This window comes from Trichechus manatus, unplaced genomic scaffold (assembly GCF_000243295.1).
Source record: "Trichechus manatus latirostris isolate Lorelei unplaced genomic scaffold, TriManLat1.0 scaffold00142, whole genome shotgun sequence".
Taxonomy (NCBI): Eukaryota; Metazoa; Chordata; class Mammalia; order Sirenia; family Trichechidae; genus Trichechus; species Trichechus manatus.
The window spans coordinates 3,131,427-3,148,519 of NW_004444078.1; the positions used below are offsets into that span (position 1 = coordinate 3,131,427).

The 17,093-nt window shown below is 38.4% G+C and overlaps 2 protein-coding genes across 4 annotated transcripts in view; one reads left to right on the forward strand and one right to left on the reverse strand.

Moving 5' to 3' along the window:
• Nucleotides 1–17,093, forward strand: part of OSGEPL1 (O-sialoglycoprotein endopeptidase like 1) — a 101,529-nt gene that overhangs the window by 29,909 nt on the left and 54,527 nt on the right. Inside the window, exons 8-9 of one of the 3 annotated variants that reach the window (XM_004385586.3) lie at nt 318–424; nt 8,775–9,193. In XM_004385586.3, coding sequence (XP_004385643.2) covers nt 318–378 — 61 coding nt within the window. In that variant the 3' untranslated portion in view covers nt 379–424; nt 8,775–9,193. Of the gene's footprint in view, nt 1–317; nt 1,818–8,774; nt 9,194–17,093 lie in introns of those variants that run through there. The other 2 variants (XM_023739890.1, XM_023739889.1) reach the window with 2 other exon arrangements.
• Nucleotides 10,661–17,093, reverse strand: part of ANKAR (ankyrin and armadillo repeat containing) — a 90,403-nt gene continuing 83,970 nt past the window's right edge. Inside the window, exons 21-22 of the mRNA XM_004385587.2 lie at nt 12,232–12,278; nt 10,661–10,929 (exon numbers count right to left, since the gene is read on the reverse strand). Coding sequence (XP_004385644.1) covers nt 10,679–10,929; nt 12,232–12,278 — 298 coding nt within the window. The 3' untranslated portion in view covers nt 10,661–10,678. The remainder of the gene's footprint in view (nt 10,930–12,231; nt 12,279–17,093) is intronic.

Below are 17,093 nucleotides of genomic sequence, written 5' to 3' on the forward strand. Positions count from 1 at the left end.
TTTTTCGGATCTTTGCTGTGGAGGGATGGCGTGGTGCTTCTGCCTAGAGCGCCATTTTTACTGTCAGAACTATTTGTTTCAAAACCATCTCAATATTTAGATTTCTTCTTAATGAGACTGGCCTTACTTAGCCCATTGTCCTGACTTGAGGTTCCACTGTATTTGTATTCATTCAAGAAGCATCACCACATACAGTGAATTATACTTTAGATACTTACACTATTTGTCAGAATTCTAAGTAAATATAGTCGACAGAATTGGTGACCAAACATGAAGCAAATATTTGAAATAATGTAATTTATCTGATTATGATGCAGATGTCCTCTTGGAGTAGATATATCAAAAGAAGTTGGAGAAGCTGCCATAAAAGTACCGTGATTAAAAATGAAGATCTGATATTTGCTTTCCCAAAAAATCTCTAAAGGTAGTATTTCAGCATTAAAATTCTCAATTTTTTTGTATATCAAATTGTAGAAGTTATGTTATTCATTAGGATTTTCTTTTGTTATTTCTTTTCTTATGTTTGATGCTTAAGTTGTTCTTCTGAGAGAGTATATTAATATGTTGTAGTCTTGTAAAAGAGTATAATTTTTTTATTATTCAAAAACCAAAGTAAAATATTTTGTAGTTAAAAGAAATGCATTGATGTTGGCAGGTAGAAAGAAAAACCTTGGAAGAAATAGTGATTCTGCTAAATCCTGGCTCTATATTATCTAGGCCTAGATCTTTTTCCCCCTTTCTCAAAATCAGGATAGTAGAAGGTATTTTTTGACTCCTACTGAAACATGGGCCTGACTTTATAATGAGTGAGCAGTTTTAGAAAAGTAGCCGGGTCAAGGTCATGTGAAATCAGAGAATTCTAAATCAAGACAAAAGATAATTTTCTTTAATAGAATATATGTTATTAATTTAAAAATATGGTTTTAATTGTCACCTCTGGAGCAAAGGGGATAGTAAGTCTATATGTTTCTTAAAATCCTTCTAATTTGAGATTTTAAAAAATTTGACATGCAGGTAATGCCTCGAGTATGTGTTGTAGTTTTTAGTTGACCACATACATTCACATTAATTTTTTTAAAAATTGTATTTAATCAGATGAAAATAAATGAGGAAAAAGGTTTTTTTAAAATAATTTTCTTTGAATCGAAAACTTTGACCTGTTGCTATTAATAATTTATCACATTTTTTTTTACTTAGATTAAAGCAATTGAATGTTCTGTTCTTTGAATCTAAGGGTGATGTTACTGTTTAAGGCCCTTTGAGAGGTTTATATTAAGTTATCCACACTGGATCAAGTTGTTACCCTTCTAATCAGTGACTTGCCTTTATTAATAAACTAGGGATTAAGGATAAAAATCTAGAATGAGAAGATTTCTTATTTTAATCACAAGTAAGATGATCTCCCTTTTGGAAAATCCTATCAGTAATTCCCTTTTTAGAATTGTCATCATAGAGAATTGCTTTATGATCATCCATTTTATCCTAGAAACAGAAAATATAACTGTATATGAAGGAACATATAGAGATAGCCAATATTTATAAAGCTTTGCATTCTTTTACATTTTAACAAGTTGTGGTATAGGTGTGATAGAATTAATTTGTGAATGTTATTTAAAAGAAACTATTAGTTTGTGAACTCAGATTTTACATTTGTATTTGCGTTCTATATCATGTGAGCCTGAATTCACGGAGAAGTATATTTCCTGTGGCTATTAAAATGAACAATAAATGATTATCATGGATTGAATTGTGTCCCCCAAAAATATCTGTCAACTTGGCTGGGTTGTGATTCCCAGTATTGTATGATTGTCTAATCTGATGTGATGTCCTTATGTGTTGTAAATTCTATCACTGTGATGAGGTTATGCTGATGAGGTTTACTAGATGGTGTCTTTATCCAATCTCTTTTGAGATATAAAAGAGAAAAGTGGGCAGAGACACATGGGAACCTCATACCACCAAGAAAGCAGTGCCGGGAGCAGAGTGCATCCTTTGGACATGAGGTTCCTGTGCTGAGATGCTCCCAGACCAAGGGAAGATTGATGTATCACAAGGACCTTTCAGACCAAGGGAAGCTTGATGACACAGACCTTCCTCCAGAGCCAACAGAGGAAGCATTCCCCTGGAGCTGATGCCCTGAATTTGGACTTGTAGCCTACTAGACTGTGAGAAAATAAACTTCTCTTTGTTAAAGCCATCCACTTGTGTTACTTCTGTTAGAGCAGCACTAGATGACTAAGATAGAATTTGGTACCAAGAGTGGGGTGCTGCTCTAAAAGATACCTAAACTGTGAAAGCGGTTTTTGAAACTGTGAATGGATAGAGGTGCGGCAGTGGCAGAGGACCAGCAGCAGCAGAGAACCGGCAGCGGCAGAGAACCAGCAGCAGCAGAACCAGGAGACCAGTGTGAGATGGCGCTAGAGCTGACCCGTCGAGCGAGAGAGCTGAGTGCCTGTGCGCAGGCACTTATCAGTGGAGTTAGGCTTGCTGACGCACAGAGCAAGGGAGCTGAGTGCCTGTGCCCAGGAGCCTTCCTGGTGGAGTAGGATGCCTCTGGGCACTTATCGGTGGAGCTACCGAGCTTTGGAACACTTGCCCCAGCAGGGCAGATATGGGCTTGAGGCCTGAGGGCCAAGAGGCCACAGGAAGCAGAAGCTGAAGAGAGAAGGAACACGAGAAGCCGAGCTGCCTCAGTCTCAAAAGGTATGGCCATGACCTCAGGGGCTTCAACGGGTTGAGCCATGGCCTCTGGTGTTTCTAAGGGTGGAGTTGTCACTCCAATGGACTAGGAGAATGGTGCGCCTAAAACCAAGGGAGCAGAGTTGCCTTCCCAGTGAACCTGGAAGGTGGAGCTGAAGCCCAGGGCCAAGGGGCCTCCACTCAGAATCCAGAGACTGTGGCCAATCCCTAGAGTCTGGAGGGCAGGGCTATTGTGTAAATTGTCTCAGAGAACAGAAGATTATTTTCAAAGCCTTGAGGGCTAATGTAATGTGTTCTGCTGACTTGCTTGGTGCCTGCTATCCCTTCTCCTCCAGTTTCTCCCATTTGTAATGGAAATGTCTAGCTTGTGTCTGTTCTTCCATTATACCTTTGGAAGCAGGTAGCTTGTATTCTAGATTTCACAAAGAAATGAAGAGGAATTTTTGGAATTTGGACTTGGAGTTAAGACTTTTGCTGTGATACGATCAGATGAATATGTTTTGCATGTTGCGAGGACATGAATTTTTGGGGGTCAAAGGGTTGAGTGTCACGGATTGAATTGTGTCCCCCAAAAATGTCTGTCAGCTTGGCTGGGTTGTGATTCCCAGTATTGTATGATTGTCTAATCTGATGTGATTTCCTTATGTTTTGTAAACTCTATCACTGTGATGAGGTTATAAGTGATCTCCTTATGTGTTGTAAATGCTGTCACCGTGATGAGGTTATATTGATGAGGTTTACAAGATTAGATAGTGTCTTAATCCAGTCTCTTTTGAGATATAAAAGAGAGAAGCGAGCAGAGACACATGGGGACCTCATACCACCAAGAAAGCAGTGCCAGGAGCAGAGTGCATCCTTTGGACCTGAGGTTCCTGCGCTGAGATGCTCCCAGACCAAGGGAAGACTGATGTATCACAAGGACCTTTCAGACCAAGGGAAGCTTGATGACCCAGACCTTCCTCCAGAGCCAACACAGAAAGCGTTCTCCTGGAGCTGACGCCCTGAATTTGGACTTGTAGCCTACTAGACTGTGAGAGAATAACCTTCTCTTTGTTAAAGCCATCCACTTGCGGTATTTCTGTTAGAGCAGCACTAGATGACTAAGACAACGATGAAAGAAAATTTACCAAAATTTCTTCCCACTGTCACAAATCTGTGGAGCCCTGGTAGCGCAGTGGTTAAAAGCTATGGCTGCTCACCAAAAGGTTGGCATTTCAAATCCACCAGCTGCTCCTTGGAAACCCTATGGGGCAGTTCTACTCTGTCCTGTAGGGTTGCTATGAGTTGGAATCGACTCGATGGCCATGGGTTTATCACAAATATTGTAAGACTGGGATATCTATAAGTCCTTAAAATTTCAAAATATAAAAATTATACCATTATTGCAAGCACAAATGTCAAAATTGAGTTCATGATACAAATAAAGAAAACTACAAATCAAGGGAATCGACAAATTCTGGAAGCTTTTCATATCTTTAGATGTTTCAATACTTGGCTGACCATGAGAAAGGGAAAAGAAAAAAGGGAAGAAAGAAAAGGCAAGAAAGAGAGAGAGAAGGAAATGAAAAGGGAAGAAGTACTAAACTCTATATTGGCCGTCGTATGTACCAAAATGAGCTTATAGTCCCACAAAGGCAGGTAAATTGCTGAAACCCTCTATAACTTGAGGCCTTTCTCATCTAACACATGATGTTAATAATAAAAAGAAAACACAGTAATTAAATAATTCTTACGGTGAAGAGGAGTGGCTGTACTCGAACTTTTAGGAGATATACTGAAAGTTTTAGGAGTAGTAGGATGGTTCTGCCTAGGCCAAGATGCCCAGTAAATGTCTATGTTATTGAACGCAAAGAAACTTTGATCCCCATCACTGAAAATAGTCTTAAAATACAGTCTTTAGCCCACCTGAAGTCAGTTTCAAAGGTTGCTGTCTAAAGGTTTTTTTTTCACATCTGTTGATGTTAGTGCCATCGAGTAGTTTCTAGCTCATGGTGATCCTGTGTAAACAGAACAAAACAATACCCGGTCCTGCGCCATCCTCATGATCATTGTTATGATAGAGCCCATTGCTGGAGCCGCTCTGTCAATCCATCTCGTTGAGGGTCTTCCTCCTTTTCGCTGAACCTCTACTTTACCAAGCATAATGTCCTTCTCCAGGGACTGATTCCTCCTGATAACATGCCCAAAGTATGTGAGAGGAACTCTCGCCATTTTTGCTTCTAAGGAGCATTCTGGCTGTACTTCTTCCAAGATAGATTTGTTAATTCTTTTTGGCGGTGCATAGTATATTTAGTATTCTTTTGCCAACACCGTAATTCAAAGGCATCAATTCTTAGGTCTTCTTTATTCACTGCACAGCTTTCACATGCCTGTGAGGTAATTGAAAACACCATAGCTTGGGCTAGGCGCACATTAGTCCTTAAAGTGACATCTTTGCTTTTTAACACTTTAAAGAGGTCTTTTGCAGCAGACTGGCCCAGTGCAATACGCCATTTGTTTTTGTGACTGCTGCTTCCATGGGTGTTGATTGTGGATCCAAGGAAAACAAAATCCTTGACAGTTTCAATCTTTTCTCCGTTTATCGTGATGTTGCTTATTGGTCCAGTAGTGAGGATTTTTGTTTTCTTTATGTTGAGGTGTAATCTATGCTGAAGGCTGCAGTCTTTGATCTTCATCAGTAAGTGCTTCACATCCTCTTTACTTTCAGCAAGCAAGGTTGTGTCATCTGCATATTGCAGGTTATTAATGAGTCCTCCTCAAATTCTGATGCCATATTCTTCTTCATATAGTCCAGCTTCTTGGATTATTTGTCAGGATACAGATTGAACAAGTATGGTGAAAGGATATAACTCTAATGGACACCTCTCCTGAATTTAAACCACTTGGTATCCCCTCGTTCTGTTCGAATGACTGCCTCTTAGTCTATGTAGAGGTTCCTTATGAGCACAATTAAGTGTTCTGAAATTCCCATTCTTCACAGTGTTATCCATAATTTGTTATGATCCACACAGTCGAATGCCTTAACATAGTCAATAAAACACAGGTAAGCATCTTTCTGGTTTTAGCCAGGATTCATCTGTTATCAGCAATGATATCCCTCATTATGCATCTGCTTCTGAATCCCACTTGAATTTCTGGCAGTTCCCTGTCACCTGCAACGCTTTTGAATGATCTGCAGCAAAATTTTACTTGTGTGTGATATTAATGATATCGTTTGATAATTTCTGCATTCTGTTAGATCACCTTTCTTTGGAATAGGCATAAATATGGATCTCTTCCAGTTGGTTGGCAAGGTTAGCTGTCTTCCAAATTTCTTGGCATAGACAAGTGAGCACTTCTAGCACTGCATCTATTTGTTGAAACATCTCATTGGTATTCTGTCAATTTCCGGAGCCTTGTTTTTCGCCAGTGTTTTCAGTGCAGCTTAGACTTCTTCCTTCGTACCATCAGTTCTTGATCATTTGCTATGTCCTGAAATGATTGTCAACCAGTTCCTTTTGGTACAGTGACTCTGTGTATTCCTTCCATCTTCTTTTGATGCTTCTCGCGTCATTCAGTATTTTGCCTGTAGAATCCTTCACTATTGCAACTCAAGGACTGAATTTTTCTTCAGTTCTTTCAGCTTAAGAAATGCCAAATGTGTTCTTCCCTTTTGGTTTTCTAACTCCAGGTCTTTGCACATGTCATTATAATACTTTGCTTTGTCTTCTTGAGCCCCCCCTTTGAAACCTTCTGTTCAGCTCTTTTACTTCATCATTTCTTCCTTTTGCTTTAGCTACTCAATGTTCAAGAGCAAGTTTCAGGGTCTCTTCTGACATCCATTTAGATCTTTTCTTTCTTTCCTGTCATTTTAATGACTACTTGGCTTTCTTCATGTATGATGTCCTTGATGTCATTCCACAGCTCATCTGGTCTTTGGTCATTAGAGTTCAATATGTCAAATCTGTTCTTGAGATGGTCTCTAAATTCAGATGGGATATACTTAAGGTCATATTTTGGCTCTCATAGACTTGTTCTAATTTTCTTCAGCTTCAGCTTGAACTTGCATATGAGCAATTGATGGTCTGTTCTGCAGTCAGCCTCTAGCCTTGTTCTGACCGATAATATTGAGCTTCTCCATCATCTGTTTCCACAGATGTAGTCGATTTGATTCCTGTGTATTCCATCCAGTGAGGTGCATGTATATAGTCGTCATTTATGTTGTTGATAAGAGGTATTTGCAATGAAGAAGTTGTTGGTCTTGCAAAATTCTATCATGTGATCGATCGCCAGCAGTTTCTATCACCAAGACCGTATTTTCCAACTACAGATCCTTCGTCTCCAGCTTTCGCATTCCAGTCATTAGTAATTATCAGTGTGTCTTGATTGCATGTTTGATCAATTCGAGACTGTAGACGTTGGTAAAAATCTTCATTTTCTTCATCTTTGGCCTTAGTGGTTGGTGCATAAATTTGAATAATAGTCATATTACCTTTCTTCTTTGTTGGCATATGGATACTATCCTATCACTAACAGCGTTGTACTTCAGGATAGATCTTGAAATGTTCTTTTTGATGATGAGTGCAACGCCATTTCTCTTCAATTTGTCATTCCCAGCATCGCAGACTATAGGAGTGTTCAATTCAAAATGGCCATTTCAATCCATTTCAGCTTAATAATGCCTAAGATACCGATGTTTATGAGTTCAATTTCGTTTTTGATGATTTCCTCTTTTCCTAAGTTCATACCTTCCATGTTCTGATTATTAATGGGTGTTTACAGCTGTTTTTTCTCATTTTGAGTCATGCTGCATCAGCAAATGAAGGTCCCTAAAGCTTGACTCCATCCATGTCATTAAGGTCAACTCTACTTTGAGAAGGCAGCTCTTCCCCAGTTGTCTTACGAGTGCCTTCCAACCTGAGGGGCTCATCTTCCAGCACTATATCAGATAATGCTCTGCTGCTATTCATAAGGTTTTCATTGGCTAATTTTTTTCATAAGTAGACTGCCAGGCCCTTCTTCCTAGTCTATCTTAGTCTCAAGGCTCCACTGAAACTGGTCCACCATGGGTGACTCTGCTGGTATTTGAATACCAGTGGCATAGCTTCCAGCATCACAGCAACATGCAAGCCCCCACAGTATGACAGACTGACAGATGTGGGGGGGGGGGTTTCATCTATAGACGCTTAATATTTTTGTTGATATGAATTCTTATCCTAATCGTGCTGAATAAATGGCACAGTTTCTTACCATTTGAATTAGTTATCCCTCCTAGTATAAAATATGACTTTTCCTCCCTACAATTCCTGTTTTTAGCTCCATCCACCAGAAAGTTGTGTCTCAGAGCCATTAAGATAATTTAGAATTAAATGTGAAGATTAAATATTTCTCCTGTTGTGCAGTGGTTAAGACCACAGGCTTTTGAGTCTGCTACCTAAAAAACCTTAAGTACACGCAGTTACCATTATCATCATCATCATTATTGTTAAGGCATGCGCGGCAATTGAGCAAAGTAGACAGAGGAAAGGGCCTTCTTTAAAGGACATACTGAAACCCAGCTTGCTTTTTGTATTATATCCATCTGTTGCTGTAAAATATGATCAGCAGACATCACTAAAACTTATACTTACTGGAAACAGAATGCTCTTTGGGCAAAAACATCAAGAATATTGTGGTTCTAAGCCCTAAAGACTATCACCCAAAACCAAAAACACTCCCTGTAAGTATGGAGATGAATAAACACCAGTGGCCACATTTTTAGCCATATTTGTGTACTTTGTGGTCAGTGAATTCAGATTTTATTTTTAAATAAAATGCCTTAAAGGTACACATCTCAGGTTTTAGAAGTCTCATGCATTTATACTATTTCTCATTAAATATCTCTAGGCTTTGTGTGGATCATAACAAATTATAGATCACGTTGCAAAGAATGGGAATTCCAGAATACTTAATGGTGTTCATGAGAAGCCTGTACATAGACTAAGAGGCAATCGTTTGAACAGAACAAGGGGGATTCTTCCTGGTTTAAAGTCAGGAAAAGTGTGCATCAAGGTTGTATCCTTATAACACACTTATTAAATCTGTATGTTAAACAGATAATCCCAGAAGCTGGACTATATGAAGAAGAATATGGCATCAGGATTGGAGGAAGACTCATTAATAACCCGCCATATGCAGATGACACAATCTTGCTTGCTGAAAGCAAAGAGGACTTGAAGCACTCACTGACGAAGATTTAAGACTACAGCTTTTAGTATGGATTACAGCTTAATATAAAACAAAAATCCTCACAACTGATCCAATAAGCAACATGATAAATAAAGAAAATACTGAAGTTGTCAAGGATTTCATTTTACTTGGATCCACAATCAGTGCCTATGGAAGCAGCAATCAAGGAATCACATGACGTATTGCACTCGGCAAATCTGCTGCAAAAGACCCCTTTAAAATATTAAAAAGCAAAGATGTTACCTTGTGGACTAAGGTGTGCCTGAGCCAAGCCATGGTATTTTCAGTCACCTCATATGCATGCGAAAGCTGGACAATGAATAAAGAAGAATGAAGAGTCAACTGATGCCTTTGAATTGTGGTGTTGGCGAAGAATATTGAATATACCATGGACTGCCAGAAGAACAAACAAATCTGTCTTGGAAGAAGTACCGCCACAATGCTCCTTAGAAGCAATGGTGGCAAGACTTCGTCTCACATACTTTGAACACGTTATCCAGAGGAACCACTCCCTGGAGAAAGACATCATGCTTGGTAAAGTAGAGGGTCAACGAGAGGAAGACCCTCAATGAGCTGGATTGACATAGTGGCTGCCAACAATAGGCTCTAGCATGGCAGTGATTGTAAGGATAGGGCAGGACCAGGCAGTGTTTTTTTCTTTTGTACATAGGGTCAATGTGAGTTGGAACCAGCTCAACGGCACCTAACAACAACAGGCATTACAATGAATGTTAAAGTGAACCAGACCTCTTTAGCCCAGCATACCAACTTTAAAATGTTGCCAACACTTGATACACACACACACATACATTGCAGTGGATTAATTACTTTTGCGTGTGGCTTTTCTAGCATGATTTTGTAACTCCCACCCAGATGATTGGGTAGGACTGTGTGATAGGGTAATTGTGGCCTACCAAGGGGATTGGTCAGTTTTGCCTTGAGAGCCAATTTAAGAGCAGAGAGGAGGATCCTACCACCACCAAGAAAGAACAGCCAGAAGCAGAGAGTGCATCCTTTGGACCCAGGATCCCTGCACTGAGAAGCTCCTGGAAGCAAGAGAGAGAGCAAGCTGTAACTCTGAAGATGGTGAGAAGTGCTGGCAGGAGAGACCTGGCAGCAGGAGATGGTGCAGTGGGCTTCCTGGCCCATGGAGAGGGGAAGCTGAGTGCCTTTGGGCAGCGCTAAGGGCCAGGGAGAGGCGTGCCTGTGAACACAGCTGGGGAGAGGCTGTCCTGATGGAAAAACTGTATCCTGAGTGTTTCTGAGCCTGAATTGTAATTGTTACTTCCCTGATAAACCCCATAATCATAAATATGGCCTGTGAGTTCTGTGTGGCTGTTGCAATGAATCATCAAACCCAGTAGAGAGTGCTGTGGGAGGGATGGTTGGTATCAGACTTAGTAAAGATGGTGGAGAGAGGAAGCTTGCCTGGCCTCCACCTGATAGGAATCAGCCTTGGGTTGTTGATCCTGGTTCTCTTTCCTCCTTGTGGGGTTGGAGGAGGTCAGACACTGCCCCTAAGCCATTTTTACATGTATATTTTAGGAGCCCTGGTGGCGCAGTGGTTTAGTTATACCACCTGTATCAGTTAATAAATTTTAAAAGATTTAAATGTAGGCATTCTATTATAGAAAATTCTACTTATTTTTTGAAACCATAATTTCTGACCGATGTTAAATTCCAGTAGATATGCTAAGGAAAATCTGTTTAGTATCAATACTGAAACTTCCATTTAAAAGATTGCTCAGGAATACTTTCATACTAAATGCTTTTATAAGGCTTCTGGAGGCTCCGGGTTTGCTTTCTGTATATATTTCCCAAGTTGGCTCAAAACCACTATTCTTGGTCTTGAAACTTTTATAATATCTGATGAAGATGAAGATGAAAAAGAAAAAATATTATGAGAAGCAATGGTCTTTTTTGTCGTTCTGAAGAGTCCCATGAAGTTAGTTACAGGAGGCATTAAAGTCAAAGAATCTTTTGGTTGAATTTTAGGTTTTGATTTTCTTCGGTGTTCTTTTCCTAAAAATAAGAGAGCCACGATTAAGTTTCTCTTTCTTAAGCCTCAACACCCTAGCTGTAGTCCCATTACTTATAGTTCTACATTGTTTTGTTTTCTTTACCTTGTTAAACCATACTAAGAGAACAGGTCAGTAGATTCCAGACTTTCAGTTTTCAGAAACTAAAAATTTGTGAGGACCATTATATGGGTGCCAACTTTTTATTATGCCAAGTTGGCACTAATGAAAGAACAAATACCAACTATTTTAAAGTTCAGTTTGTAAAAGGGGATATTTAACACCACAAGAAAGTAGAAAAGGCATTATCCCAAAATGATGGACTTTACATTGAATGAAATTAATTTTATCAGAAGCTTGGTATGTTGTCCTTGTTTATTCTTACTTTTCACAAACGAGTGAAAACTTCATCAGACTGGTACTGGTACACAAATTGTTGTTTAGAAACCAATATTAAAGTGAAGAAAAAGCGGACTGACTTTATTTTGTGTGTGTGTGTGAATTACTCTCACACTGAAGAAGTCATATGAACAAACAGACATTCTCCTACCCATGATACTGAGAAATATAGCCTGCCACACATAACCTAGCTTCCCTCAGTTACTCCCTGAGTAAACGAAGTTCTTTCCTTTTACTATTTCCTTATTCCCTCCCTTTCCATTCGTGACTCCAGCAAATTGATTTTGACATTTGAATGATTCTATCCTTTATTTTGACTATAGGACAGTATACCAACTAAGACTGATTTTGCTCATACAGTAAACACATGAGTAAACACTAAGCATGTACTTGAAATCAATAAGCAATTTATTTTCCCTCTTTCATGTCTAATAGGAAAGGATGAGTGGCATTATAACATCTAGATACTGATCTTTGCAGGCCTAGATTACTGAGCAGTCATTTGCAAACCATGTACAAAAGTGTAGAGAATCAATGGAAAAAATGGTTCTGCCTGAAGAGTTTATAATAGATAAGTTGTACATGAAACAGTATGATGGCTAGAACACATTTCCTAGAACATACATGTCAATTAAATAATGAGTTATTTCTATGCATGACTTGTAAGAAAAAGCAAAGTAAGAGAGGGTTCTCTGTCAAGTGATGTTAGTAGGGAAGGCCTTAAAAGAAATGATTAACATAGGCTTGTAAATGGGAAGTTATTCTAGAGAGATGGAATTACAGAAGCAAAAGTTCACAGATACATTTTTTTGGTGGCTTCAATATTTTGAATTTTTAGAAATGGAGCATAGAATTTTAAAATATCGGAACTAGAAGGGACCCCAGAAATTAAAGAAAAATCAGTTACCTTTTTTAAAGACGGGAGTTATAGATGGTCCTCCATTTTTCTCCAGACTAAAAGGAAAACATTTTTATCACAAAAACTTGAAACATGTAAAGACTTAGTGCATCCATGTATTACGTTCAATGCCTAAAGGTCTAATTCATACATACTACCTGTTCAGCATACCCAATGTAGCCTGACTTTGCTCTTAACTAAGTTGTATGATTATTCTGTTCTCCTGACACTTGATTATACGTTAAAAAAAATTTATCTGCATTCTGTTGACCAAATATCTTGATTAACTGAATCACATGTTTACCAATTTTATAGTAATTGATATTCAAACAGTGATCAAAGATCATCCTAAAAGGTCTTCTGAGCAATCAGAGAATTACATTCTGTTGTAAAGAACTAGAATTTTAATTTTTAGTATTCAACTTATTGTAGAAGCATTGCTGGTTTTTTTTGAATAATTATATGTTATAAAACAGTGGTACTCATAATTAGAGAAATACAAATGAAAGCCTTTTGAGATACCATTTGTCACATATCAAACTAGCAAAAATTCAGAATCTTGACACTGTTGATGAGGTTGTGGGGTACTCATATATTGCTGCTAGGAGTGCAAAATGTTGCAACTGCTATGGAGGGAGATTTGGCAATATCTACCAAAACTGCATAGGCATTTACCCTTTGATTCAGTGATTCAACTTCTGGGAATTTAATGAGAAGACAACACCACCACATGTGAAACAACATATGCATAAAGTTACACACTGTATCACTTTGTAATAGCAAAATATTAGAAAAAAGCTTAATGTACATCCATAGGAAACTGGTTGAGTAAAATAAGATACATTCACAAGATGATTTACTAGCTAGCTATAAAAATGAATGAAGATCTCTATGAACTGAGAAAGAGTAATGTACGTAAGTGAAAAAAATTTTCTAACCCCTGCTTTAGGCCTTAAAATACACATCTTTAACTAATCACAATCTACCTTTCAATAATATTATACCACTTCATGTATAATGTAAGAGCCTTACAACAGTATACTTTCCCTCTCCTTTGTGCTGTTGGGGTTACACATTTTACTTCTACATACATAAACCGAAAACCAAACCCATTGCCATCAAGTCAATTCTGACTCATAGCAACCCTGTAAGACAGAGTAGAACTGCCCCATAGAGTTTCCAAGGAGTGGCTGGTGGATTTGAACTGCCAACCTTTTGGTTAGCAGCGGAGCTCTTAACCACTGTGCCACTAGGTCTACATACATAGTACATTATTGTTTTTGTTTTAAATAAGTAGCTTTTACAGAAATTTTAAAATTGGAAAAATATTTTTATTTACTCACACATTTCTGTGCTGGCATTTTTCACTCCTTTGTACAGTTCTGTTTTTATTTGCTCTCACTTTCCATCCACCTGAAAAATTTCTTGTACCGTATCGTGCAGTGCAGCGCTGCTCTCAGCAGATTCTCTCAGCTTTGGTTTGTGGGAGAAATTAATGTATTTCACCTTCATTTTTACAAAAGATAATTTCAATGAGTATAGAATTCGTAGTTGACAGCTTTAAAATTGTCTTCTGGTTTGCTGGCTTTTGATGAGAAGTCTGTGGACATCCTTATCTTTGTTCCTCTTTACCAAATGTGTCTTCTTTTCTCTAGCTACTTTCAGGATTGTTCTCTTTATCACTGACAATCTGATTTTTGATGTGATTTGGTGTGGTTTTCTTTATGCTTATCTTGATTTGAGATCCACTGAGCCTCTTGAATCTGTGGTTTTCTACTTTTCATCAAATTTGGAAGTTTTTCAGCCATTTTTTCATCAAATATTTTTTCTGTATCCCTTCTTTTCTTTTTCTCTGACTCCTGTTACTTGTATTTTAGACTGCTTGATATTGCCCCATAGATCATTGAGATTGGTCATTTTATTCAGTTTTTTTCTTTCCATGCTTCATTTTAGATAATGCGTTGGTTAATTCTGTCTCAACTTGATTAGGCTATGGTGCCTTTTTTTTTTTTTTTTGGTTCGACACTAGTCTAGCTGTTGCCGTGAAGGTATTTATATGTGATTAGCATTTAAATCAGTTGACTTTAAAATAAAGCAGATTATTTGCCATATTATGGGTGGGCCTTATCCAATCAGTAGAAGTCCTTAAAAACAAAACTGAGGTTTCTCAAGAGAGAAAATTTTTGCCTCAAAATTATAAATAGACATCCTGCTGGAATTCCTCCCCCCACTGCCTAGCTTACTGATTTTGGGACACAAGACTGGAATTTCTAGCCTGTTGCCTGACCTATGGATTTTGGACTTGCCAGCCCCTACAATCACAGTTACTTTAATACCTCTCTATATATGTGTCTGTCTGTCTATCTATATCTCTCTCTCTAGTCTTGTTGGTTCTGTTCCTGTGGAGAACTGTAAGACAGTTTCTACAAGTTTACTGCTTTTCTTCTTCAATGTTTAATCTGCTGCTAATTCTATCAGATGAAATAATGATTTTAGATCTTTTTTTTCCTCTCTAGGAGTTGAATCTATTTTATATCTTTGCTTTATCTTCTCATTGTATTCATCTTTTCCTTTAAATCAAGCATATAAGCAAAAAAAAAAAAAGCCAAACCCATTGTCATTGAGTCATAGCAACCCTGAAAGACAGAGCAGAATTGCCCCATAGGGTTTCCAAGGATGTAATCTTTATGGAAGCAGACTGCCACATCTTTCTCCCATACAGCAGCTGGTGGGTTTGAACCGCTGACCTTTTAGTTAGCAGCCAAGAACTTTAACCACTGCACTACCAGGGCTCCTGAAAATCAAGCATATAGACATTGCAAATGTCTCCTGGGTGACAAAACCTTCCTCTCTGGTTCCTCTCCCCTTGAGAATCATTGTTTTACATGATCCATGATCTGTCACCCATTATCTCTGCAGTCCAGTCTATTTCTACTCCTCCACCTCTGCTCCAGCTCTGGTAAATTACTTGCTAAGATCTCTTCATTACTTGCTAAGCTCTGTTCAAACTTTCTTAAACTCCTTGTGTATTAATTTCATACTATCATTTCTGGGCCTGTTTTTATGGACTGATTTTTACCCTGCTTATAAGTCACATTTCTCAGTTTTTTGGATGCTGGACATTGTGATTATACTCTTGAGTGCTGGATTTTGATGTATTTTGTTAGAAACTGTTGGATTTTATTCCGGCAGTGAGTTATTTGTAGATCAAATTGATCCTTTCAAAGCTTGCTTTTAACATTTTTAAAGGGGTGGGGAGGTCTAGAGTATTCTTTATGGCTAGTTTAGCTCTGCTACTAAGACATTCATTGATCCTAAAGGACAACTCTACTGAATGGCCTGTGTGTCTGATGAGGTTTCTCCGTTCTGAATGGTGGGAAATTAAATGAATCCCAGTCCTGTGTGAACTCTGGGAATTGAGGATTTACGTATCTTTGGTAATTGTTTTTTCTCTTGTAATTGTTTTTCAAGTTGTTTCTTCTCCAGTCTGGTTGAGTTTCTCCTTACACATGTTCAGATTGGTATTCAATCATAAATCCAGGGGAACTTCTATCTAGATTCTAAAGCTCTTCTGCTGCATTCCTCCCTCCTCTCTGATATTCTGCCTTGCAAATTTAAAAACTCTTGTCCTTCGAAAACTCTGATCTTTGTCTCCTCCTGTTTGAGTTTTCTTTCCCTGCACCATGGTTCAGAGAAATACTTCCAAGTAGAAAACTGAGAAAATTGTAGGGCTTATCTCATTTGTTTTCTTTCTCTCAGGAAACCATTCCTGTACTACTGTTGTCCAGTGCCTGAAAAACTGTTGTTTCACATATTTTATCTAGTTTTCTATTTGTTTACAGGAGGAAGACAAGTCCCATAGCAGTTACCCCATAATTTATGAAAGTCCTACAAATCCCACACTTTCAACCATTGATGATTGATAAACTCTTAGTACTAAGTTTGGCATGTTCTACTTTCCTAATACCGCAAATCTCTCTACTTCACTCTGTGCACACTGTCCCTACTATAGCCCCAGGCCAGCATCATCTTCTTACCTAGCTATATATTCCTAATTCATCTAGTCTTACTGTGTTTTAATCCCATTTCCAGCAAGAATGAACATTTAAAGCTTAATCCAGTTAGGCTACTTAAAAACTTTTAGTGACTCTTGCTTTATATCAGGTTTCTCAACCTCAGCACTACCAACATTTTGGACCAGATAATTCTTTGTTGTGGGATGCTGCCCTATGCATTGTAGGATGTTTAACAGCATCTCCTTGGCTACTGCCCACTAGGTGCCAGTAGAACTCCTCCAGTTGTGACAACCACAAATGTCTTCAGACATTGCAAATCTCTCTTGTGGGACAAAACCCTCCTTTCTGGTTCCTTCCCCCCTTGAGAATCATTGTTTTACATGATCCATCATCTGTCTCCCATTATCTTCCCAGTCCAGTCTGTTTCCACTCCTCCAGCTCTACTAAATTACTTGCTCAACTCTCTTCAAGCCTTTGGTACATATTGTTCCCTCTTCCTGGAAGGCTTTCTCTGGCCTTTCTCTCTTTCTCCATACCTACTCCTCTGTTAGAATTCAGCTTAGACATGGATTCCTCCAGAAAGTCTCTGAACCTCCAAGATTGATTGGGTATCCCTCTTGTGTGCCCCTTGAGCATTCCAGGTTTATGTTTGTCTTCCTCTATTGCATTCGCTGGTTTTATTGCTTGAATCCTCTACTATATGAGATTCTTTTTTTTTTTTAATATTTTATTGTACTTCTGGTGAAGGCTTACAGAACAAATAGTTGCTCATGAAACAGTAGTACACATGTTGTTTTATGACATTGGTTAACAACCCCACAACATTTTAACCCTCTAAATTCTCAACCTTTTTTT